At 41.8% G+C, this 27508-nt stretch overlaps 1 protein-coding gene across 6 annotated transcripts in view; it reads left to right on the top strand.

The window, feature by feature from the left end:
- The window catches only part of ston2 (stonin 2), a 33761-nt gene extending 12377 nt beyond the window's left edge, over positions 1-21384 (top strand). For 3 of the 6 annotated variants that reach the window (XM_061224518.1, XM_061224114.1, XM_061224268.1), the window contains 3 exons: positions 7671-9533; positions 11711-11913; positions 12954-15696. In XM_061224518.1, coding sequence (XP_061080502.1) covers positions 7671-9533; positions 11711-11913; positions 12954-13031 — 2144 coding nt within the window. In that variant the 3' untranslated portion in view covers positions 13032-15696. Of the gene's footprint in view, positions 1-2761; positions 3032-4426; positions 4476-7670; positions 9534-11710; positions 11914-12953; positions 15697-21136 lie in introns of those variants that run through there. The other 3 variants (XM_061224350.1, XM_061224438.1, XM_061224192.1) reach the window with 3 other exon arrangements.
- The last annotated feature ends 6124 nt before the right edge of the window (positions 21385-27508 follow it).

Here is a 27508-nt window from a genome sequence, read left to right as displayed (position 1 = left end):
ATACTGTAGGCCACACAGTAAAGCTGGCCCTGATTGGTGGAGCTGGGAGCCTATGTGCTCCTGCTGCAGTGTTGAGAGGGGCCAATGCAATGGTAACCCAAGGACCCCCAGCAGACTCACAGTTGTAGTCAGCTAGTGGCATTGCTGCCAAGGTCTGTGCCATTAGGCCTACCCGCTCTCTTACTGAGTGACTAAACCGACTGAAGCTCTCTGGATCCCATAATCTTATGAAACCACCATAATTATTTGTGCTGGATGAAAAGACGTGGATCATCTTTTAATCTTCGTCAGCCATGTTTAACAGCACGAAAATGGTTTTGAACGCAATGCTGCATGTCCGATCCGTCACTTTGAGCTGACGTTGTGGCACTATGCTACATTCCACGTGCCATATTGGCAATATAAAATCGTATTTCTTCCAACTCTCCCTCTTGTCCCTGGAGGTAATCTTTAACAGTCTCTTTGTTTTTCTGTTTATACATCTCAATCTCTGTGATTAATAAACTGTGCCCTAACACCATGAGTACACAGTATCGTTTCCTCCCTAGGCATACATCTTAAAACAATATTTATGCTCTTTTCATGTTGTTTCTCCACTTTGTATCTTTCCAACCTCATTTAATGCCATCTGGTAACTTGAAGGCAGTCTGTAATCAATATGTTCTTATTTGCTTTCTGTTTGCTTGTAACCTGAATGTATTGTTCTCTTGCTTCTAGTGATGCTGAACTCTTTAAATTGCTTGCTTATTAATGGTAATTGCATTTGAAACCCAATAATTGGCAAGATCTCACAGATCATCCTGTGTAGGTTCTTCATGTTGTGGCTTGGCACTGAGGCACTCACTTCATGTTGTGTGAAGGCACATACCTGTATACTTCTCACTCCTTTAAATACTGTACACTTCCTTAGAGTCTTTTTTTCTTCTGTTGAATAAACTGAAATATGCAATGCTGTGCCATTTTAATTATTGTTTTAATGATCCCCGTTGTGTTTAGGCTATTTATTTTCTCCGGTTGTTCAATTTTGCTTGGGTCCTGTGCGGTGTGATATATGAGTGGATGTCTGTGCTTGTTCCCAAGGGAACAGAACAGCTGTTGTGTGTCCTGGCTTTGTCTAGCTTGTGTTAAAGTTTCAGACAGTAGGTGTTCAGACCTAGAGTATTGTCATAAAATGCACAGAGACACCCCAGGAACTGATCGGTGAGAGTGAGAGATGGAGTTGGAGCTCTGTCTCTTGTTGTGAGCCTGCTGATTTGGCCTCCAAATAGGACTACAGTAACAAAGGAACTGGCTTGGTCTGTCGAGTATGCTTCCTTTGTGTGTGCGTCTGTGTCTGTGTGTGGTAGTTTTTGCTTTTACCGGCTGAGTGACAGTGTGTCTGTGACAGAGGAACAGTTGGAGCCTGTCTGCAGTTTTGGAGTGTACATGCAGAACTAATGACCCCAACAGATGGATGAGCACTTTTCCCAGTGGCTTGTAACTGCTCAAACTCAGGTCCAGTGAGGTGTTGGGCAAGTTTGAACAGAATCATGCTTGTGACGCAGAGCCAAGGTGCTTTGCCAACATTTCTCTTCTCATGCTGGTTCCTTCTCTTAATCTCCAAGTGAAATCAAACTAAATCAAATGAAATCACTGCGACAGAAACTGCATTCCATGTCTTTCCACCTGACGTTCAGACGGTGACCTCTTGACATTGTTTATGGACGCAACTTTTTGTTGTTAAATACACGTTTGTCTTCGGTTTCACGTAGTCAAAACAAATAAAAATGTGAGACCGGGGGTATGTCCAATAGCGAGGAATGACACAGGAACCGGTGTGATTCATGGTTAGTTTTATTAAGAGCATATTTTTTTGTATGTGCTCACGTGACCATTTTGGCTGTCATCGTGGATAGTTGCCTGCAAACCTTTTGTTTTGGAGCCGTTTCAGAGGTGGTAATGTGTTTAAAAGCATCTGGTTTCTCTCCGTGCAGTTAACACAACACTTCCTTTTGTTTGACCCTGGCATGACCCTTGCCCGCCCCCCTTGAGTTACACCTGTGGCTGCGGATCACAGCTCTGCAGCCACACTGTCGCAGAGCTGAAGTTTCCAGCAGGACTTCCTGTGGGTAGGGAAGTCCGCTTTTATTTTTCCCTGGATGTAGACTTTTCCCGGGATGTGCCCTCCGAACTCAGGAACCGTGTTTATGGCAGTCTGACCCAAACGGGATGTGAAGAGTTGTTGATAAGGTACTGAAATACATGTGGTAGAATATATTAGACTCGCGAAAGTTGAGCCACATTGTTTATTCATTACTCTCCAGTTTTGTTAGAATAGTGTTTTTATAAAATACACACATTTAATGTATTATTATTGATCATTTATGATAGTGAACTGCTCCCAATCCTTTGACATAGTTTTTTTGTTATTATGGCCTTTGCACCTTCATCTGAAATATTCAAGAACTGCCATTAGCAAGTCACTTTGAAATATCACTGGCTCTGATAGAGGCTCTAAGGTACATTGTAGAGAAATTCTTGGACTGTCTGAACTTTTGGCATTGCAATGTTTACATTCTCTCTCTCTCTCTCTCTCTCTCTTTCTCTCTTTCTCTCTTTCTCTCTTTCTCTCTTTCTCTCTTTCTCTCTCTCTCTCTCTCTCTCTCTCTCTCTCTCTCTCTCTCACCCTCTGGCTGTATGGCTGGGTGTGGCTCCTCTGTAAAGAGAGTTAACCTGCCGCTTCGTTCCCTCAGATCTTTGAACACGGTAGGCAGCCAGGCAAGCGACTACAAGCCTGTGCTGAAAAATGCAGGTTGCCTAGTTTGTCACGTGACCCTCTCCCGGCAGTGTGGTGCAGGGCCAGATAGACACGGCAGCTACCCTGTGCACCAGGGCTCTTAAACTTGAGCTTCAACCAGTGACTGTTCTGTTGTGTTATTCCGGAGCATTCCGCTGTTGGACAGCCTCGCCCTCTGCCTGCTGTGGCTCCGCTCCCGATCCGACTGCGGTGGTCGGTCCCCTCCACAGGGCTACTTAGGATCCATGTGAACCGGTAATGTGACCCGGGGTCTATAGTTGTTCTGTTGTGTGTGTGTGCGTGTGTCTGTGTGTGTGTTTGTGTGTCAGGGGTGGTGGGGCGGGGGTTGTGGCCTGTGAACAGCTGGTGGGGAATGAGTTGAAGTGGTGGGACCGGAGGGCTTTGTCTGATCCAACAGGCGAACCATTGGGCAGATGAGAGATACAAGTAATTAACGTTACCGTAATAACATTGATGTTAATATTTTCTTAGAAACACTTTTTGGCTCCTACAAACTTTTTCTCATTTTTGAGGAATGTAGCTCTAGATACAGAACAGAAATGACATTCAGCTCTGTAAAAAGGAATTATACTCACCATTTCTCAATTACCTTTGTAGGCTCACGGCCAGAGCGTGAAAGATAAGGTTGAAACTGGAGCTGATATCTGTGCAGAGGGAGAGTGAGGGAGAGTCATGCTGACAAAGCCACACACTGTTCAATACTGATTAAGTTCTGAGACCCCTGGTTCAGCAGCCGTGCATTAATGTAGCGCTTTGTCGTCTTGTAGAGAAATGCCCAGATAAGCCGGAGAGAGCTGGTGCTTAGCAACATGCTCTGGTCTTTTTTTTTTTTTTCGTGAGAGCCTTGACCATTTTAAATGGACTCTATGGAGGCCGAGAAGTGCCCCCCCCCCACACCACTTTCATCATGAGGTGGATCAACAGTAGATAGAGATCAAGATTAAAAGAAACAAACTCCCTTACTAAACTTTCAAAGCAAAACCAAAGCAGCCGAGAGAACAAGACCTTTTTACTGTCTTTGTAGATAATTATCTTTGCCCCAGGTCCTGCTTTTTGTTCTGGGAAACATGAAGCTACTTGTTGGGTCATTGCAGCGTCTCCAGAAAAAAACAGTTACGGAAGTCAGCATCGTTCAGTAACCTTAAAAACAAAGTTATTTTTTTACAGTTTTTGTGTGAATGAACTTGGCCTTAATATTTGAGCGTTAAACTTTTAAATTGTTGTTTTAATTGTGATTTTGTGGAGTTAAATGTTCTTAAGCAAGATTACATGGGATGCTGTATCTGCGCAGTTTAAGGGCCACACATGCATCTAGTTGAGTTGTGTCTTTAAAAGTCTTAAAAATTCAGAAGCAATGTTTCATTCTGCACCAGGTTTATGTTATTGGGTCCTCCGGACGCTACACTATACACGGCCAGGATGAAGAGAAGCATGGGCTCTTTACCGGACCCATTTCTGCCAGTCTCATGGCTGAAGTTGATAGTTTTTTGGAAAAGGCATGAGAATTCTGTGCTTCGCCATGTCACTCCCCCTGCCAATCTGTTTTCCCCCACACGGATTGAGCTGGGCTGGCTTTTCCTTCATTGTGTTCACTTTGCGGCAGTGCATTCATTTAATGCTTTGTTGCCTTGGCAGAAGAAGTGAATCTGAGCTGGAGAATGCCGGTGCCTAGCAACAGGTGAAGACATTTTCTTTTTATTGTCTAGAAAAAGGGTACTTTTAGGGTGAAGGAGTCTGCAGATGCTGCTACACAATACAATATGCAACTGAATATCAGGCTGCCATAGTTGCCTGAGTTTAGTTTCATTCACTGAATAAGTATACTTTTGAATTTCTGTTCCATTTTAAATATTTGTGTTCAATGTTAAATATACATGAATGAAAATGCCCGTTTTTGTTATGCGTTGAAATGGTAGGAATACATACTTCATTCATAATACATAATTCATGTATGAATTGAATACTTCAGAGTGGCGTTGTGTTCTTGAAGCTGGTCCTCAGCCTTCTCCCAAAGTCTGCAACCGAAACCAGCTTTTCCCATTATTCCATTTATGTGAAAAAGGAGATGTTTTGGAGTGTGCATGGTGGCTTCGTAGTTTAGACACGGAATGAAAAGCTTGCCCAAACTTACCCTTTCATTTCCTCCTGATACATTCTTTTATGAACTCTCTTAACACTCAGTGAGCACTTTATTAGGTATTTATTAGACTTATTTTTTAGACTTATTGGTCTTCTGCTGCTGTAGCCTATCCACTTAGAGGTTTGACACATTATGTGTTGATATGATGCTCTTCTGCATACCACTGCATACCAATGAGTGGTTATTTGCGTTACTGTCACCTTCTTGTCCACTTCGACCAGTCTGACCCTTCATATGATTGGCTAATTAAATATTTGCATTAACAAGTTGGTGTACAGGTCTCCCTAATACATATGATCCCAAAAGCATTTTGAATGTATATAAAAAATAAATCTTTAAGGCCTTAAATCACATCAGACGATATTGCTGTGTTATTGATGATACCAAATTGTGATTTTTGGATCTTTTCCAAGTCAAGTTGGTTGTGGGACCTTTGTCCGGGCAGTTCTAAAGAATCCTTGTTGTCAGCAAAACATGACTGTTGAAAGAGAAATCGAAAGCGGCTCAGTGGCAGGATATTGTGCAAACATCTGTGTGTCATCGTGTTTCGGGTGTGCTGCCTAGTTTGGAAATCTGTTAATTAGTCATCGACTGCAAGTGAGTGCATGTAGGAGTCTGTGTTCTGTACTGTCTCAAAGCAAGACTTCACTCAGCACATTCATTGGATTCAGTATGTGCCTGCTAAATTATTGAGTGCATGGTATTATAATGTGTGAAGATAGATGATAAAATATAAAATGGTTAATTTGATTACTTTATTTTATTTTAGGTAATCAGGCCTAAATGTACATAATAAATGTTGATATAAAGAACTAGGTTTGTTGATAATGAAAATGTCTGAAAATGACCATGAATTTGTGTTCGCGACGTAAGAGTATGCAAATGTGACAAGGGTTTGTTATTTGTTTTTGTTTGTGTGTTTGATATGGTTAGTGAGATGATTTTGTTCCATGGTGTATGTGGGACACATAGCGGTTAACTGACTTCACTTTTTTGAACTTTCTGATTTAATCCATGATAATATGAAATTCTCAATATACAGTGGTGTGAAAAAGTGTTCCTGATTTCTTATTTTTTTGCATGTTTGTCACACTTAAATGTTTCAGATCCTCAAACAAATGTAAATATTAGTCAAAGACAACACAAGTAAACACAAAATGCAGTTTGATGAAGGTTGATGAAAATGAAGGTTTTTATTATGAAGGGAGAAAGAAAATCCAAACCTACATGGCCCTGTGTGAAAAAGTGATTGCCCCCCCTGTTAAAACATAACTTAACTGTGGTTTATCAAACCTGAGTTCAATTTCTCTAGCCACACCCAGGCCTGATTACTGCCACACCTGTTCTCAATCAAGACATCACTTAAATAGGACCTGCCTGACAAAGTGAAGTAGACCAAATGATCCTCAAAAGCTAGACATCATGCCGAGATCTAAAGAAATTCAGGAACAAATGAGAAAGAAAGTAATTGAGATCTATCAGTCTGGAAAAGGTTATAAAGCCATTTCTAAAGCTTTGGGACTCCAGCGAACCACAGTGAGAGCCATTATCCACAAATGGCGAAAACATGGAACAGTGGTGAACCTTCCCAGGAGTGGCCGGCCGACCAAAATTACCGCAAGAGCGCAGCAACGACTCATCCAAGAGGTCACAAAATACCCCACAACAACATCCAAAGAACTGCAGGCCTCACTTGCCTCAGTTAAGGTCAGTGTTCATGACTCCACCATAAGAAAGAGACTGGGCAAAAATGGCCTGCATGGCAGAGTTCCAAGACGAAAACCACTGCTGAGCAAAAAGAACATTAAGGCTTGTCTCAATTTTGCCAGAAAACATCTTGATGTTCCCCAAGACTTTTGGGAAAATACTCTGTGGTCTGACGAGACAAAAGTTGGACTTTTTGGAAGGTGTGTGTCGCATTACATCTGGCGTAAAAGTAACACCGCATTTCAGAAAAAGAACATCATACCAACAGTAAAATATGGTGGTGGTAGTGTGATGGTCTGGGGCTGTTTTGCTGCTTCAGGACCTGGAAGACTTGCTGTGATAAATGGAACCATGAATTCTGCTGTCTCCCAAAAAATCCTGAAGGAGAATGTCCGGCCATCTGTTCGTGACCTCAAGCTGAAACGAACTTGGGTTCTGCAGCAGGACAATGATCCAAAACACACCAGCAAGTCCACCTCTGAATGGCTGAAGAAAAACAAAATGAAGACTTTGGAGTGGCCTAGTCAAAGTCCTGACCTGAATCCTATTGAGATGCTGTGGCATGACCTTAAAAAGGCGGTTCATGCTCGAAAACCCTCCAATGTGGCTGAATTACAACAATTCTGCAAAGATGAGTGGGCCAAAATTCCTCCACAGCGCTGTAAGAGACTCATTGCAAGTTATCGCAAACGCTTGATTGCAGTTGTTGCTGCTAAGGGTGGCCCAACCAGTTATTAGGTAATTATTAGGTTAATAATAAAAACCTTCATTTAAAAACTGCATTTTGTGTTTACTTGTGTTGTCTTTGACTAATATTTAAATTTGTTTGATGATCTGAAACATTTAAGTGCGACAAACATGAAAAAAAATAAAAAAAATAAAAAAATAAAAAGAAATCAGGAAGGGGGCAAACACTTTTTCACACCACTGTATGCTATTGACTGTATTTATTCCAAATTGTGGTTCTCTAACAAGAATCAGAAATTATGTTGTGTTATAATGCATAGGCATGTTCTTGTTTTGTAGATTGTTCCATCTATCAAGACGATGACAGCGTAGACATGGACTCAGTTAACTGGCTCCCAAGCGCTAAACACATGAACGGCCAATCAGATACCAGCACAGGCCGGTTCTCCAGCTGGGTCACTTTCGATGACGATGAGCCAAACTTCCAATGTCCTGGGAGGGTCTCCTCCCTCAAATTGGAGAACCTCAGCTGTGGTTCCACCCAGGATGCCAACAGCAACATGATCATATCTCCGGTTCAGAACCAGAGAGTGGAGCGGCACCTTCTGGACTTGACACCAGACTGTGTCAACCCTGCCTTTACCCTGGACAGCTCGCTGCTCAGCACAAACACCCCTTACAATAAGAAGAACCCTTTCCTGGATGAGGAACTCGTAAATGTCCAGCCCTCCCCTATCAACCCTTTCAGTGCCTATTTTGATGAAAAGCAAATGACAGTTTCTCAGAGCAATGGCTCAAGCTCAGAGAGTCCCCACATATTCTCTTTCAGCTCCCCTTTCTTTAAGTCCGATGTCCCAGATGTCAAAAGGGAATCTTTACTGTTGTTTTCTCCTGTTTCAAGCTCCGTAGATGACAATGTTTTCTGCCCTCCCAAAGACCGGCTGGAGCAGCTTAAGAGTCTGCAGATCTCGGACCCAGACCAGCTCGGCAGTCCCACGTTACCGGATGATCTCCCAGACTCTGAGGAGCCAGAGGAGCCCCCGTACCAGCCGGCCTACCTGAACCCGCAGGACGGCTGGCCCATGATGCTGCGCATACCAGAGAAGAAGAACATCATGTCATCGCGGCACTGGGGCCCCATTTTCGTGAAGCTAACCGACTCCGGGCGACTACAGCTCTTCTACGAGAAGGGTCTGGAGAAGCCCTTCAAGGAGTTCCAGCTGGACGGCCGCCACGAGCTGTCGGAGCACAAGCTGCAGAACTACGACGAGAACGGTCGAGTGCACACCATCAGCATTGACCACGTGGTCTACAAGGAGAAACGCAAGATCCAGCCCAAGGTGGCCGTGGTACACATGCCCATCAAGGAGCAGCTGGTCAAGCTGGGCACCATCCACTACCAGGACTTCCTGAGCTTCACCGCCATGCTGCAAGAAAAGCTGATGCGCCTTCCGGTCAGTTCTCGCCCCGCAAGCAACCCAGGGTCCTACTCTGAGGAGGAGGTAGTTGTGGATGTACGAGATGAGTTCCATGGGGTGGTATCCAAAGGGGACAACCGGATCCTTCAGCAGCTGGTGGTGACCCATGTCAATGTGCTGCCTTTTGTTTCTGGGTCTCCGCTTTGCAAGATAGGGCTTAATGACATTCAGGTCAAAGGGAACGAGGTTGTGTCCCGGCACGACATCATCCCCAACACCACCACTCGCTGGATCAAGCTGTGGGACTGCCAGCTGCATGGCTATGCGGACAAGAAGGAGTTTGCAGAGTCTAGGGCGATCGCCTTCAGCCCTCCTGGTGGGCGCAGATTCGAGCTGCTGCGTTTTCGTACGGTCTTTGCCGAGAAGACCCTCCCTTTCACCGTGAGGACCGTGGCCAGTGTCAAGGGAGCGGAGGTGGAGCTGCAGTCATGGCTGGTGATGTCAACTGGCTTCTCATCCAACCGAGATCCTCTGACTCTGATCCCGTGTGAAAACGTGATGATTCGATTCCCCATCCCCCTGATGTGGGCCAAGAACTTCCGCCGGGACAGCGTCACGGGGGAGAAGTCTTTGAAGGCACGATTCAACAAAGGCGCCAGCTTTGGCTCCGCTAGCACGTCTGGGTCAGAACCAGCCATGAGGGTAACTTTGGGAACTGCCAAATATGAACATGCCTTCAAGTCTGTGGTGTGGAGGATAAACAGACTCCCGGACAAAAACGCAGGTAGGCAAGATTCGCCGGGTATGCAAATACAGGTGCAATAGAATTCTATACAAGCTAGTGCATGGAGAAATGGAATTTAACTAGAGCGTTGCATTTGCAGGGACCTCTTTCATAAGAGTCCAAATGGATGTTGAAGTGAAGTGATCACATGCAGTTAGTTATTAAAAATGACTTTTTGCTTTCCAGGATGGGAAGCAAAAAATGGTATAGCACAACATACAAATTGACACAACTTTGTCTATTATACTAACTTGGGGTTCATGTATATTGATGATCTTAAAAAAGTTTTGTGAAAGTCATTTAAAAAATATGTCAAATATGTGAAGAAGAAGGTTGTTCGAACAAGCAACACCTGGTGGGGTCAATATGCTGTGGACACAGCCATACGCGTACAGTATATGATAAATGAAAGAAATGACAGAAAAACAAAACCATATTGTTCTATAACTATTTTTCTTTGTGTTTAATTGTTTATGCTTGTCATGGATTAATTATACTCTGAACTACAAACACTTTCAATCAGGGGTCCAATAAGGGGTCCACTATTTCAAATGATTAAGCCCTGCCTCTCATATTGCATTACATTACATTACATTATTGGCATTTGGCAGACGCTCTTATCCAGAGCGACGTACAACAAAGTGCATACCCATAACCAGGGGTAAGTGCGCTGAAAGACACTAGAGGGAAGTACAATTTCAATTGCATATCATATCTCTAGAAATATCTATGATTATATCTTGTGTTTTCATGGTTGTGGTGGTGATCATTTTACTTTGCTGTCAATGTGTAAATCACAGTCACAGGTATTTTCTGTCCATAAATCTTGAAGTAGTCTAAATATATAAATAATGTGTCATCTATCCCAGCAAAAGCTGCCAACTCACATCTTCCATACAATTCATCACAATGATTTCCTTTCTCTTTTGTGTAATTAAACCATTAGTATCTTTCGGGGCTGGTATTAAGCGCTTGTAACATGAGAATTTGAACCTGCTTCTGAACCAGAACCAAAACCAGAACCTTAACATGTTGGTGTATCCTGGCCTCTTGGTCATGCCATTGGTGTTTGCACTTTTTGAATATGTTTTCAGCTGTACTACAGATTGTCCAAGTATGTTTAAATATTCTTTGCTACTTTACATGGTATTAAGCTGGACAAATAGTTTACATTTAAAGCTGTAGTTTTATCTTTTTTGAAAGGCTGTTGGTTGCTCCAAATCATGTGAAAGAAAGATAGTTCTGAAAGTGCTGACCATGTGAAAGCCTTTATATTATGCGTTTCTGTAAACCAGTCATTCAGCTTGAAGCCGTGATGCTGCCACAACTTTGGCAGCTTACATGTGTATTAAACTGTCTTCTTACACCTTTGCCAAACCTCAGCACGCTTATGATTTGTTGGTGAGGCCAGCGGCATGTGCTACGGCGCAGAGAGAGCCTATTATTAAAATTCTAGGTTTCCCCTCTAAGTGCATGCTTTCCCTGGGCCTGTGTTGCTATTTCCCAGCCGATGGTTCCCCCTCAAGGCCTTTCAGTGTGACAGCAGCAGGGTCCCCTCTCTCCCCGTTCCATTGGTTAGACAAAGCACCGCTGTCAGCATTCATTAACTCACAAAATCACAGCCCTGCATCTTCTTTGTGATCCCATCCTTTCCCCTCACTTAACAGCGCGGGACATTTCTTTCTTTCTTCTCGACACAAAACCAAACATTACAAAAGTCTTTCTACGCATCTCACAATAAAATCCACAGGCCAATGGGACCTCTCAAAGGGAGAACTGAGGCTCCGTGTTCCTCTGTGACACAATGTTGAGCTTCTAGGATTTCTTTCACACTTAGCCTTAATGAGATTTGCTTACTGGATTTGGAGGCTCAGTGTGGGCCCTCTCTTGTTTCTTTCCACTCTGAGAAGAGAAGGAAACCACTGCTGTGTGTGAATAATTTTTCCCTCTGAAATGGCCAAAGTCATCACTCTGCACCCATTGAGCAGAAATCCTGGATAGTTGTTTGTCAACCAGGGTCAGGATATTGGGAGGCAAGGTCAGATAGCTGAATGTGCCCATAAATGTCTGCCCCAGGACATTAATGAGACCGGCTAGGATTCCCCAAGAACTCAGTGTTAGGGATTGAGTTTAACGTTGTGATTTTAACACTCTCGTTGTGTCTTTTGATCCATAAGCCCTGGGACACCCCCACACCTTCTTCTGTCGGCTGGAGCTGGGCTCGGATCGAGACGTGCCCCCGAAGTTTCATCGCCATCTGGAGGTGGAGTTTGACATGCCCGCCGCCTCCGCTTCTAAAGCCACTGTACGCTCATTGTCCGTGGGCGAGAGGACCGATGTTAAGAAGTGGATCAACTACAAATCACACTACAGTTACCAGGTACGTTTGTGCGTTTTGTGTCTATGTAATATCCATATGAACTATTGGACAGTTAATCAGTTCTCCCTGGTTGCTTTGTTGATGAAATGTACTAACCAAGACATGGTTATTGAAGGAGTAAAACCTCACTGGTGATATTTTCTCTGATTCCAACAGCCCGCTCAAAATAATAATATTATAAAATATGAAAATATATATATTTTTAAATTTATTTGTTAGTTTTTTGTTTTTTCATATTATTATTATTTTTGGGTGGGTGGTGGCAGTGGTGGTGGGGGAGGAGCTTTACCAGAAGTCAGCATGTTCGTTTGAGTCATGCCAACAAACTGATGTGTTTGTGTGACTGTACAATGGAATCCTTTTTCACAACAAGGCAGAATAGTCAATAGGTTGATGTGGGCCCTTGGACAGAGGCAGCCAATGTAACTTTATAATGAGTTGCAAGTGGTCATACATGTATTCATTCCAGACCAATGAAATGTTATTTATTTCACAAGGACTTTAGGCGCAGAAGCTTAGACGCAAGCAAATGTCTGAGGTCAGCATTATTCAGTCACAAAAGCAGACTGCTCTGTCATCAGAGTGGGATAACTTCAGTATTATGTTGCGGTGATGGGGGGAGGGCGGGGATTGGGGCTCACCATCTAATAAGCAGGCTGTCTGAATATGACACTGCACAGTATTACTTCTCCAGGGACAAAAGTATGTCAGCAAATATAATCTAGTTGGGCTTGGTTCATGAGGGTTATGTTCTCCCTTTTTACCTTGGATCCTACCAGCAAATACATAAATTAAATGAGTCTATTAATAATATGCATATCAATCTTCATCGTATCAGTGATTATGAGAATGAGGGTTCCTTACCCTCGGTCTGTTTCCATGTGAAGTTTTTTTTAATGTTTCGTATTTCAAACTTTCTTGCATCCCTTTTATCTGTGTGGAAGTACTGCCATCTTGTGGTTGAAGATGGTCACTGCTGTTGTGGCCTGATTGCCTTGTGTGTTTTCTGTCTGCGTTCTAATGATGTTTCTGTGTTCAAGGTGGAGATAGAGCAGAAGAATAGCAGTGTTTCGGACAGCCAGCAGTCTGACCAGCCTGGGGAGTGTGTGCAGCAGTGAGGCGGATCTCTTGGATGTCTGCCTGTTTTAACACTGGAAATACAGGAGAAAAGGCATAATTTTGCACTTTGGAAAAATTATTGGACAGTAAATGTCCAAGTAGGGGGCGACATTGGCTCAGGCAGTAAGAGCAGTCGTCTGGCAGTCAGAGGGTTGCCGGTTCGATCCCGCCGTGGGTGTGTCGAAGTGTCCCTGAGCAAGACACCTAACCCTCAAATGCTCCTGACGAGCTGGTTGGTGCCTTGCATGGTTGGTGTGCGAGTGTGAATGTGTGTATGAGTGGGTGAATGAGAAGCATCAATTGTACAGCGCTTTTGATAAAGGCGCTATATACATGCCAACCATTTACCATTTCAAATGTCTGTTGATACTGTGTGGGATGCTGAACGACTGTGGTTTGCTTTATGTTGTCTTGTCTGTTTTTGTAGGCTGTAACCAGCGTGGTCTTGGGGAACATATTTTTATATGAGTAATTTATTAGCTGACAGATATGACTGGCTTCAACTTTGTAATATTTCAGAGCTTATTTTGGAGGGAACAGAAGGTGTAAAATGTCTCTTGAAGGCCTGTGTATAGTGTATTGTCTGGCAAATCGTCTGACTGAAAGTTTGCTTTCTTGTGGAAAAGATTCTGAAATGTTCAAATGAAATGCAACACAAAAGATGGTTTGGAGTTTGATTTCCATTTTGACCATGTACAGTAAGCTTGGTTATTTGTGATCACGTTTTGATGAACTGAAGCTTTGACACTAAGGTGCCTTTAATTTGGCACTCTGCTCTTCTGATCCTGTGAAAAGGATCAATACTGCGGAAAGTAAATTAGAGCTAGGACTTCATTTATTTCATTTAATTTCTCCCCATACATTTCTTTTTTTTTTACTTCATATGATTAGTATTCTGATCTTTTGAATCATTGTCTTGCTCATTTATTTACAGACACAGGCTTTAGGTTGATTTCTACGTACAGTTTTGCATACATTTCTGTTGAAGACAGAAGGATTTTTTAAATTGCATTACTGTTTTCCCCTGTTCCCATTCCAGATTCAGAATTCAAACAATTTTCAGGTTTCTGAAAAGCTTTAATTTAGATTTTTTTGCAGTTAGCCTATTCTCTCTAATGCTTAAACAGTGTGCAAAACTAGAATACCGCTTGAAAAATGTGTAAAATGTCTGAAGCAACAAATATGCATGTTGGAAAATGATAAGGGACCTCCTGGAATTAAGGGTCAGTGTTTATCTTGTCATACCAATCTGTTAAACAAAACCAAGTATCCTACAAGTTCAGTGTAGGGCTAAATGGAGCTCTCGAGCAACACATGTATTAGCAGAACAAAAGTGATTGCGAGAAATACAAATTGTCTCTTTGATATGGAATTGTGTTAACCGTTATGCTAAATGTTGATATCAGTGATATCAAAACTGCTGTATCTGATGTGGTAAAAAGAAATGTCTTTTTTTGTTATTACACATCAATATAATGCATGTGTATAGCTGCACAAACTATGTTCAAACTACTAACATCAACTTAAAGTTTTTGAATTTTTGAAAGAAAATGGCTGTACTGGAGGAAATCCATACAAGCCTATATATGGATGTAAGAAGCAAAAAATAACAAGTGATCTGTGCTTTAAAACTGTGTACCTACATCTAATGATGAAGTCTTTGTGCACTAATGTATGTCCAGTTTTATAGTTCCTGAAAAGTATGTTGCAAAACTTCTCATGTATCCTGCAAGACCATTCAGGTTAGGTGACATTTTTGTTTTTTATAATCAGTGTTGCCACTTTTTCTTTCCATCATTGCCAGGTTGTGAAGTTTTGAATGAATCGCTGCCAGCTGGAAGGTAAACGTGAGACAGGGTGTGGTGGTATTAGAAAAGAAATCAACGCCTCAGTGCTGAATCTTGTGTGCCATCTCTTTTTTCTGAATTGACCAGATAAAATGTGTTTTGCATATTATATAGCTGAACATACTGCCATATATTTAGTACCAACTTCAAATTTACTGTACAGAAGAACCCAAATTACACATTGTGTATTGCCAATTGCTCTTGCATCCTTAAACAGTATATTTTCACTGGTTGGAGTTTACTTGGTAAGGGAATGCAGTTTGACTTTGACTGAACAATGCTCTGCTGCAGCACGGGACAGTAAACATGAAACGTGAAAAGGGATTTTAGTGCCTATTGCCGTAGCATAGTTCCTGTCTTATTTGTTCATTTGTAAAGGAAACATTCACAACGGCTTTAAAACTCTGATATAAATATTTGATAGGCTTTCTAAGGGTTTGCCAGACCAACAATATGTCTTTATTACAACCATTCTAAAGCAGTACACTCTGTGTATGACCATGTATTGATTACATTTCCCTTCACTGTTGGAATGACTAAAGACAGCATATTTATATGGTGAACTGTGGCTCTGTAGCCTATTGGGGAAGCTATGAATTGTGCACATTTCAATTGTGATTTGTTTTTTCTTTTTTTTCTTTTTTTTACTGTGTATTGCTTTCATACCTGACACCTGTTTACAGCAACAAATTACCCCACTAACATAATCAGCATGCCTTATGGTTAAGACTGGAATCAAAAAGTATGTGTTGGTGCATTTTTATTTTTAAATGTTGTTACTTTGCACAGATAAAGGAAATACTTTTTTTCTCTAAAATCTTTTTCATTGTGGTCTTTCTTCAATAATCCATGACAACTGGGCGTAGCTAGGATTTGAGGATGGGGAGGGGGGCAAATAACTTGGAAAAGCAATACATAGGATTATACAATGTGTATAATTTAGATTCCCCAACTTGGATCACTGGGCTAGGAGTAAGTAGCCTAATGCTACAGCCAAAACCTTGACGTCCACTGTCCTCAAACACTCAAAAGCGCCAGAAGCTAAAATATACACCGATCAGCCACAACATTAAAACCACCTGCTTAAACCAATTTCTCATGATGAAAAACTGTTTATACTTGTCTATAAGCTCTTAATATTGTGAGTTTGAATCTACTCATTTCTGATGTCCTCCTGCATGCTAGCAGTCTCTGTGGCAGTCCTGATGGCCTTCATTGTGCAAGCACCTGTGATGCCCGGTAGATTGTTGTCTTTTTACCGCGGGACTGACCAGCGAACCTCCTGCACCTCCCTCTCTGGGCAAACACTGTGCCTCCACCCCTTTCCAGCCAATCTTCCCAGGGAACAGTCGACTCGAGCATGACCGCCTGCTTGCCACCTGGTTCTGACTGCATCACCAAGTCTGTTCTAAAGAAGTGTCATCATGTGATTGATTCAGCCAAATTGAGCCTTAGCCAGTCCTTAGCCAAATTGAGCCTTAGCCAGTCCCTAGCTGTTTCCTGGAGCCCTGCCAGCATCCATGGTTCTGACTGGAGCTTCTCCCCAAGGTGTTTGACGATGGTGTCAGCAAGGGTCTTCAGCACCCGGTGGTGATAGCGTCCCTCTCCCAGGTACTCCAGTGTCCAATTTCTTAGGCACAAGGGGCATGCAGACATTACGATACGTTTATTTGACAGATGCTTTTATCCAAAGCAACATACAATATATGCATACCGAAGGTCATTGACAACTAGAGAGCAAAGGTCAGATAACATTTCACAAAAAGCATCATATCCATATGCCATGAACATCATGTGTAGTTCTAGCTACTTTACATCAGTAAAGTTATAGCATGCCTTAACCTAGAAGTAAGGCATGGTTACAAGAATTATGGGAAAGAACTACAGCATCAAAATGGAGGTAAGAAGTCAAAATCAGTGCTAGATGGAGATACAAATGGGTTAGAAGAAGATCAAGATACAGGTGATGCATGAGTGTTGCTACATTTGGGGTAATTGTGCAGAGTACTCTGAGCAGGTTGTGAGGCAGGGTAGGGTGGCCACTGATCATGTGGTGAACAAATGGCACAAAATCAAAAGAAAACATTTGGCTCACTGCCTTTTATTAGGTCCACAAACAAATAAGTCATCAAAAGTCAACACAAAATAATGCTAATTACCTGAGCACTCCGGCAGAGGTTAAAAAAGGCAGTCAAAAAGTCGTAAGTCAAAAAAACCAAACAAAAAAAACACCAGTCTAATCACCAGTCTCCAAGCAAACTCCCTTGCCTGAAAAGCAGACCCCTGTAATGAGCCCCCAGGTGATGTAGCAACTATTCATATATTACCTCCAAATTATTTTTTTCTTAGGAGGTAAAGCTCCATGGTAACGGTATCGTTGCTATGGCAATCTTTTTTAACCACAGGCCAACATATCAAGTGGCTTCTTCTCTCTCAGGTACATTTTTGCTCTGTTTGCACACAAATTAATTATATATTGCTGCCTAGGGGTACAGTGTTATGTTCCTATCAGAGATGTTTACAAGTCATCAAATGCAAGTCAAGTCTCAAGTGTCTGAACTAGAGTCCAAGTCAAGTCTCAAGTCTCTGAGCTAGAGTCCGAGTCAAGTCTCCAAAATGGTACAGCGTAAACAACAGTATGGCTATAGAAATTCATCACGATCCCTATGCTAATTGAAGATATAGAAACCAGAAGTGTAGAAGACATATTTTGTATATGACATCAAGTGTGTGACAACTGAAGAAGCAGTATTATCAGGGGCACACAAAAAGATAGTGGTTATTTCATTTATTTATTCATATATCAATGAACTACCATGCCTGAGCCAAGATGGCTAGAGAATGGCTTGCCAAAACCTCAGGTCTGGTGTGGTAGGTAATATCAATAAATAAGATAACCTATTTTTTAAAGAAATCTGTGTGACGCATTACCATGAACTGTAATATAAGATGACGGTCAATGGCAAAATAGGGTGGCGCAATAGGCTAAGATGCAGCGGACTCGCGGTTGCAGTTCGTTGCAGTTGCCAAGTTTGGCCGGCTCTCGTGGAGCAGCATAATTGGCTTGCTGCTCCAGAGGGAGGGACTTGGAAGGGTTAGCGGATCGCCACACACAACAGCACCCCGGGCGCCTCGGATTCAGGGTCATGAGCATATAGGCGGTGCATCCCCCAGATAACACCAATTGGATTAGATAGGGTACAATTGGCTACCAAATTGGGATAAAATGGAAAAATCTGAGAAGAATAATAATTATAACTTTATTTGTAAACAAAGTTACAAAGTGTTGAAATTTGCAGTATTGGTTCATTGGCTGACCCTCCTACCTTCCCCAACTCCTTAGCCTCCTTTTCTCCCCTCTCTGACTCCGACACTTTGAAACTCCTTACATCCCACCGCCCGACCACCTGTCCTCTTGACCCCGTCCCCTCTCCCCTTCTACAATCTATCTCTAATGACATTCTCCCTTTTCTCTCCTCTCTAATCAATACTTCCCTCTCTTCCGGCACCATGCCCTCTTCCCTGAAGAGGGCCAGAGTCACTCCCCTGCTCAAAAAACCTACTCTTGACCCCTCTGCTCTGAACAACTACCGGCCTGTCTCTTTTCTTCCCTTTCTCGCTAAAACTCTGGAAGGGGCGGTCTGCTCCCAACTGTCCACTTATCTTCTTCACAACAATCTCCACGATCCCAACCAGTCCGGCTTCCAGAGTGGCCACTCCACTGAGACCACCCTGCTTGTGGTCACTGAGGCACTCCACTCTGCTAAAGCCAAATCCCTCTCCTCTGTCCTCATCTTCCTCGACCTGTCGGCCACCTTCGATACAGTCAACCATGAGATTCTGCTCTCATCGCTGTCTGGGATGGGTGTCACAGGATCTGCACTTGCTTGGTTTTCCTCCTACCTCTCTGGTCGTTCCTACCAGGTGACTTGGATGGGCTCAGTCTCTGACCCTCACCCCCTACAAACTGGAGTCCCGCAGTGCTCAGTTCTTGGTCCTCTCCTCTTCTCGCTATACACCATGTCTCTTGGTTCTGTTATCTCTTCCCATAGCTTTTCTTACCACTCTTACGCCGATGACACCCAACTCTTTATTTCCTTCCCCCCCGATACCCAGGTCACTACACAGATCTCTGCCTGCTTGGCTGATATCTCTGCGTGGATGACTTCTCACCACCTGAAGCTTAACCTTGCCAAACCTGAGCTTCTCTACATCCCTGCTAAGTCCTCTCCGACAATCAACCTCTCACTGATTGTTGAGGACTTTGTAGTTTCCTCCTCCCAGACGGCAAAGAATCTTGGGGTGACTCTTGATAACTGCCTCACCCTGGCTCCACAAGTATCCTCCACTGCCAGAACCTGCAGGTTCTTCCTCTGCAATATACGCCGTATCTGTCATCTCCTAACAGAGAAAGCCACCCAGCTCCTAGTCCAGGCGCTCGTCATTTCCCGCCTGGATTACTGCAACTCCCTCCTAGCCGGTCTCCCAGCTTGTGCTATCAAGCCCCTCCAGCTGGTCCAGAATGCTGCAGCCCGCCTGATCACCAGTCAGCCCAGGTCGGCTCATGTCACCCCGCTCCTCATTGGCCTCCACTGGCTTCCTATTGCCGCACACATCCGATTCAAGGCCCTAGTGTTGGCATTATAGGCTGCTAAGGGGACTGCCCCACCTTACATACAATCCTTAATCACTCCCTACTCCCCAGCTAGACCACTCCGGTCTGCCAGCTCTGGTCACCTTATGGTTCCCTCTCTACAAGCACCTGGCGGTCGAGCTGCATGTTCACGCCTGTTTTCCGTTCTGGTTCCTCAGTGGTGGAATGACTTGCCTACCATTGTCAGGACAGCAGAATCCCTCCCCCTATTTTGACCAGACTAAAAACACACCTTTTCAAACTGTACCTTAGTCCTCCCTCCTGATTTCCCCCGCCCCCCTTTGTGATATCCCTATCCCTCTTGTCTAACCCAAAAAAAAAACAACAAAATTTTTTTTACTTTACATTTACATTTACTTTAATCATTTTAAAAAATGAGGCTAGATATTGTTTATGCATGATTTTTGGACTACATCTACATTATGCTATAGGAGAACCTCATTTTATAAATCATTTCAAAACCGCATGCAACTACAGTATGCCAAACTCGGGATCTACGGTAGCTTTTAATGTTAACGTCAATTGCAAACGAAAATACCGTTCATATTTGTATGACACTAGAATACCAAACAACGTCCACGCAACTAGTATATAACGTCACCTAACAAGACATTCAGAATCACTCGCTGTCCTGCTTGCGATCTTAAAGACCATACTGAAAGGTTTTTTAAATAGTTCATCAGGCTCCAGATTACAATCCCATTACATGGCCGTTTTACTGAAAACGGAGCTGCTTGTGTGAACTACGTTGACAATGAAAATGTACGGGGCTTTTCAAGCCAACCTGAAGATCAACAATTTGAAATGCAAGCCAACATAGCTACAACTTGTCAGTTGACAAAATAAGAAAATATGCGCTTCTGTTATGCTGTTACGAACATTAGCTATACTGAGTATGAAACGTGAGTTTCATTAACGTAACAGTGAACAGCGGTAAGGTCAGCTCTGGTGCTGGTGAACTGACTTACAGTTCCCTAGGAGTTTTCAAATGTCTGTTGAAATTTGACGTGGATCTTTTATTTTAATTGCTAGTTGCAATCATTTTGTTTGGCTCGATGAGCCTGAATTTGTTAAACTCAAAGGCCACAACATGTCGAACTGTAACCTTAGCGAGCTATGCTGCAAGAAATACATCGTAGGGTGTTGCTATGTTTGCTACTAAAAGGCGTTCGGTGTGGCGCGTAAAACGACGTTGGGTGTGTTTTAACTGAGGTATATCTTTAATATAAATAATTGAAAAATAATCATTGGCTGTGACATTATTCACTAAGGAGTCGAGTCTCAAGTCATTTTTCGACGAGTCCGAGTCGAGTCTGGAATGCGTGTATGTGCGACTCAAGTGCGACATCAGTTTTATGTTTCTCTGAAGAAAAGGCAACACGCTTTCTGGTTACTGTATATATTCTGCGTTCATGAGAGTCATGAACAAAGCATCCAATTATGGCTGAGACAAACAACTTGATCTAATTGCTTACAAACAGACACACGTGATTGCTTAAAAAGTAGTGTGTGCACACTGGTTAACTTGTTTGTGGATAATCATTTGTTCACTGTTTTTCTATTTTCTAATTTATCGGCCATTTTCTTATGTTTGTTACCACAGGCCAGGTCCTAAAAATGATGACAGGTCCAAATGGCACCCAGTGCTGCATACAGCATCATATTCACATCCCAAAGTTGTGGACTGCAGGCTCCAGCCATGCAGGTTTGTAGTGATGCGCCAGTGTTTTGGTGTTTGTGTACAATCTCATCTGGATATACTGCTGAATGAAGTGTAGTGATGTGTTGTGAAACAGAGATTGCAAGTGACTGACTTCACCAGACTTTCAGAAATAAAGTGAGTGTTTTGCTCTTCAAGGATCAAATTTCATAAATGTACCCTTCCAATTCATTAAAATAATGAAAATAAATGGTGTATTAAAGGTTATTATTTTTATTATTGAATGTTTAGAAATGTAGTAACCGAAAGGCATAATTTGAAGTTTTGAACGTGAATAGTTTTCCTGCTCTAGTACATTTTTGTCAAAACACGGTTTACTACAAAGCACACCAAATGCGCACCAAAATTTTAAGTACAGATAGTTTGACCAGCGTTTCTCGGAGTGGAGATGGTGTGACCACAGTGTAAAGGAATAGTAGTCAGATTAATGTATGCCCTGGTGTATCCAGCTATGACCTGTACCAGCTTCCTGCTTTTTCAAAACATAGCTTGAGCTGGTCAAACCATTCTGAGTATAGAGGTGGTTTATTAATATTATATTATAATATTTTTTATATTACTCTACTACACCTCCCCATATAAAGTCATGGAGTGATGCTCCGCTGTGTTCTAATACCATTACACCACTAGCCAATATCCGATTCATTAATGGTCAAACTACGTCAACATACCCATTATTGAAAAAAAAGCAGACAGTGGCATGAATTCAACTCATTGTGGCATGTAATGTGACAACTTAATTTAGTTAGTTTAGCTATTGTGTTTGACTCGATGCACAACTTCACACATCAGTCAATGTACTTATCCACTGGAGTGAAACTTGTGGTTAACACAACGCATTCAAATTTAATATCACATTTTAAGTTGAGCACTTTTCTTGGCGAAATCGCGCTGTTTCTGTAAGGACCCAGATTAAGCCCACTAGATAGATACACGGCAGGGTGTGGTATCGTGGCATGGTGGCGCACAGCTAAAGCGACAGACATTGCTGCAGGCATCAGTTTGTTGCAGTTGCACACAGAGGACCGGGGTCCGATCTCCGGTTCTGCCACAGCCGAGGTTGGCCAGCACACGTGAGGCTCGCCTTGGAGTCACGGTCGTGGGAACTTGAGACGATGCGGCTTATCGAAGGTGTATCGCTCTCTAATATCCTAATCCTGAACGACGGGGCCGTTGCAGTGTATCCACAGCAACATGGGTAATTGGAATAGATAGGGCAAAATTTCCCCAATAGAAAAAAACCCCAACAACAATAATAATAATAATAATAATAATAATAAGAAAAGAATGTAATATTTGTTGTGAAAAAATACATTTTCTATTTTCTTCCCCATGCTGGGTTGGCCTGCATTGCACAGCTGCGACGAGATAGGGTTTACCCACCTTTTTATTTACCACTACAGCCCTGAAGACAATGATCCCAAACATACTGGAGTTTATCAAAGCCAAAAACTGGAAAATTATTGACTTGCCAAGTCATTTACCTGATCTGAATCGAATTGAACGTTTTTCAAACGATGAAGAGAAGACCCGAAACAAGCTGGAGGTGGAGATACAGATCTAAGTTAAATGTACAATAGGTAATTTCGGACTCCTAACGGTCAAGAGAGGAATTGCAACAACAAACAACCTCAAACCACAACACTGTTTATGCTTCTCACATTTTATGAATATAAAGTGTTATTATACAGTTCAATGTTCTTGTGCACTGTTTTGGAAAGCTGACAGTGACAAAAGTCTGCCGACTTTTTGTAGTGTTCTTGTAAGAAAATGTTTGCCAAACAGGTGACTTTGGTATGCTACACAGCACTTTTTATATTTTCTGTCTTTAAAGTTGTCACTTTAGCTGACCAACTATATTGTGAGCAAGCCAGTTATTTGGCTACGTAACTAGCTGCCTATATAACTGAGATATGATCGTCTATCACGAACGATGCAACTGTAACTTACAGTTTGAGAGAAATAAAGGTTTAGCTAAACACTGGTGATTGAATGCGTAAACAGAATGTTTAGCTGCCCAAATTTCACTCCTGACAAGTGATCACTGAAACTCTGTATACTATTGCTTATCTAGTTATTAAACAATACCAGTTCGCTATCAGTAACAACAAGAAAATGAGCTATTACTAGTCAGCTTCTCGAATTTACAAATATCCACCTGAATCACAATGCTTGTGCAATCACTACTATGTCCGTATTGCCTATATTTTATCGTAAGTGGATATTTGTTAATTCGTCAAGCTAACTATAGCTAATTTGCTTGTTGCTACCAATAACAAACTGGTATTGTTTTTTAACTAGATATGTAGTCTTTGCTTGGACAATAATCCAATAGTATACTGAGTTTCAGTGATCGCTTGTCTGGAATGCAATTTGGGCAGCTACACAAACAATCTGAATAAACACCCACGCCATTGGTTACAGTTAGAACCAATTGTCAACCAATTAACTTAAATTGTTGTACAACTGTAAAATGTTTTCATACAGAGTGACGGCCTGACAAATGTACACTTTGAAACCCGAATTTAAGGACTATAAACACTGGCAGAGGGTGAGTCAACATGCCAGTGAGCCTTTTTCAATGATAGGAAGGGATTTACAATGCTCTTGTAACAATATTTTAACACAAAAATCTTATCTATTGTACCTTTAAATCCTAAAAAAGAAAACTCGAATCTGTTGCATATCCGGGAATCAATGTGATTGAGAGTGGATGCATTCCAGACACCTTCAAAGTGAAGCCAGTTCATGGACTTCCTGTTCTTATATCTGTCACTTGCTGGGGTCATTCTTAGGAACAGTGCAGTTTTGTTGTGGGTGTATTTAAGACCTAGATAAACCATTAAACAGATTGCTTGCAGGGAACAAAAAGAAACATATTCTGGGGTGGGGTCCAGGGCTTCAGAAAGCATTTCAATGACTAACGGGCCTTTAGTCCTAGCATTAAGAAAACCAGAGAGTTCAAAGTCTTTGTTATGCAAGCTTCTGAACAGAGAAGGCTTTGTCTGCTGCGCTTTAAGATATCCCGAGCACTTTACAACATTTGTATATTCTGTCCTCTTCCCTGTGGAAAAGGCTTGCAAGTGACCATTTAGTTGTTGATTAGTCTGTGCTACATTTTTTTTACATCTACGGTATCAGCAAAGCAATATCATTCTCTCTAAACACATCAAAACAGCTTTACTAAAACAATTCCTGCTCAGGCAGGTGGACACTGAATTCATCTCACTAATTGGGGGGAATGTCTTAATGGGGAAAGAAAAAATGTTAAATGTTCAGTCAAATGTTCAGTGATTATGCTTGCTTGTATTATTCAATTTCAATGTCTGCAAGAGAAAGACATTTCATAGATGCCATAGATTTAGAAAGGCATATGAACAAAAAATGAAGGGTGTATATGTGATAACACTGTCATTAGGGCATTTGGGCTATAAGTGCTTGGCATCCTTAATTGCGGCTTGCATCTATATTTTGCTCATTTTTCTTCTTCGAGCTAGCAAGATCTGTTGTAGTGGAGTGGTACATGATAGAGTTTTTGATAGCTGACTACCCATTAGTTTCAAAAGTTATTCTCGGGGTCCAGTGGCAAGACTGCAGAGTTCTTCTCAAATATTTACTAGATAACTACCCTTACCATGTATGAACTGTTTCAGCCATGCATACTTCTCACATTATGAACTTTGAGTTTCGCAGAACACTGAGAATGAAAAAAAAAAATAATTGTGTACTGTATATCACCTTTAGTCGTAGAGACTACAGATGAGAGCCGTTAATAATATCCTGAACATTCATCCAAACTAAAACTCAAGCATTATATAGAAAGAATAGCTTCAAGCTCTCCACAATGAGCCAAAATGGTTTAGTGAATTTCCGTAGCCAATGTTCTGCTACAATTGGCTGGGGGTCTACATACCGCTCACAGGAGTGAGCGAGGATCAGCTGCGGAAAGAAAAGAATTGGGCACTTTCAAAAAGCAGGGTTCAGTAATTGGAAGTAATTAAAGGAAATGTTGTATTCACAGCGGAATTGTAAAGCTCATACTCAAGCATCTTAATTATGTTTCGTTGAAAAGGGGGCAATCTACGGTCACAGAGAAATTTGCTACTTGTTTAAGCTACTCAAGAAATGCAAAAAGAATGTCTTCCAATGACAATCACAAAAATGGAAGGACTTGAACATCAAGCAAGTATACTGAACAAGAAACACAAGAAAATTGGCACAGTAGGATAAGATGTGGCTTCGTTTCCTGCAAATTCAGTTCAGTATGCTCAATAAGTCAGAGAGTGGGATGCTGAAATGTTCTTTTAATAGCTCTCTTAAATCTGGGATGTGTATCAATTTCAGATAAATATGTTTTAAAAGGCCATCTTACTTATGAAGTTAACTCTTAATTGTAATTATTAGAAATAAATCAAAGATGATGATTCTTCATTGTGAATATGTTAAATAATAGGTAAGTATATTTTATCATTAAACCTGCAAGCAGAGGGGACGAAGCAGTTCAGGCAACTTGATCGGATCTTGTTAAAACTGTGGCTGTGAGCTCTGATAGCAAGTTTTATGTCAATTCGCCAATTGGGTGTAACTGAGATATGAGCTCACATAGTTTGCCTTTGATTTGGCTATAATGGATGAATGTTTTTGAAAATCAAAAATGCATCAGAGATGTTTTTTTGAGGGTTGGCCTGAAGATAATCTGTGCAAGTTTGGTGAAGATTAGACAAAATATGTTGGTGTTGAAATGTTTTTAAACATTGTGATCAAGTCCAATATGGCAGCCCCATCAATTAAGTTCAGCTTACATGTTGTCATATTTTTAGGATTTACCAAGGGATCAGCATGCATAAGAATCAGTTTTTTTAAAGGTCATGTCAGACTTCTAATGGTCAACAAGCACCCTCAATGTCATTGGCTGTGGCAATTAGAACCAATTTTCAACCAAAGAGCTTGAATTATTTGGCACAGAGTGTCGGTAAATCAACTGTATATTTTGCAATTAGAATTTAAGGACTATAAGCACAGAGGGTGAGACAACACGTCAATGACCCTTTTTCAATGATAGGAATGGATTTACAATGGTCTTGTAACAATGTTTTAACACAAAACCTTTAAGCGAAATACATTTTTGCTCATTGCAGTGCCTCCTAGTTGTCAAATGTCACCAAATGCCCTGGAAGGAGTCCTGAGTCCATTTGCCAAATTTGGTATTTAAACATCAAAGCGTTGCTGAGATATGCCCTCACTTTCTAATTTTATTGAACAAATAAAAATAAAAATTTTGTTTTAGAATCTGTGCCAAATTTGGTGAAAATTGGGCAAACCTTGTGGCCTGTGAAAAACTTTGAAATCTTTTGATAAAATTCAATATGGCAGCCGCATCAATTAGGTTGACATGAAAAGTTGCCATGTCTCGGCCTTGGGACCTCTCACAGTATCACCAGACATTAGTTTTTTTTTTTTGCAAACACATCAAATAACTTTTTAGCCTCTTAGTTATTAGCCAAAATGCTTTTTTGCTTATTGCAGCGCCCCCCAGTTGTAAAATGATGGAAACCTTTTGGTGCTTCCTCAACCACTGGATTTTGCCCCCATTTTCAATGTAATGGGCAAATGCATTTGTCACTGCCTTAGGATCTCCCAAGATACAGCCCCACACAAGAATTACTTTTTTAGGCCAAACACATCAACAGTTATTAGGCCAAACACTTTTTTTCTTATTGCGGCGCCCCCCAGTGGTCAAATGACTCACCTTTCTTGCACAGGAAGGGGTACTGAGTCTATGTACCAAGTTTGGTGTTGATACATCAAAGCGTTGCTGAAATATGAGGTCACTTCCTGTTGGCGCCTACACCACGGATTTTGATTGGCTGTGACGGACGAACGCTTTCCAAAATCAAAAATCCATCCGACAACTTTTGTGAGGCTTGGTCTGAACGTTATCTGTGCCAATCTGGTGAAGATTGGACAAAATTTGTGGCCAGTGAAATGTTCTAGAACTTTTTCAGAAAATCCAATATGGTGGAAAAAACAATATGGCAGAAATTGACGTCAATGGGTGTGTTGAACTCGGCTTGATCCAAGGAATCCAAGAGGCTCAAAACTTACATGCATAACCGCACCTCCAACCTGGACCATCACTCGAGGTGGAGACATGGATCTTGGTGAAAAGAATCGTGTGATTGTCCCCAATCAATGTGCCAAATTTCTAAACTTTTTACCATACGGTTCTAGGGGCTGCCATAGACACCCTAGCCA

Source organism: Conger conger, chromosome 1, assembly GCF_963514075.1.
Source record: "Conger conger chromosome 1, fConCon1.1, whole genome shotgun sequence".
In the NCBI taxonomy this organism is placed as follows: Eukaryota; Metazoa; Chordata; class Actinopteri; order Anguilliformes; family Congridae; genus Conger; species Conger conger.
The sequence above is the reverse complement of the archived record's forward strand: the minus strand, read 5'-3'. Positions and strand labels throughout refer to the sequence as shown.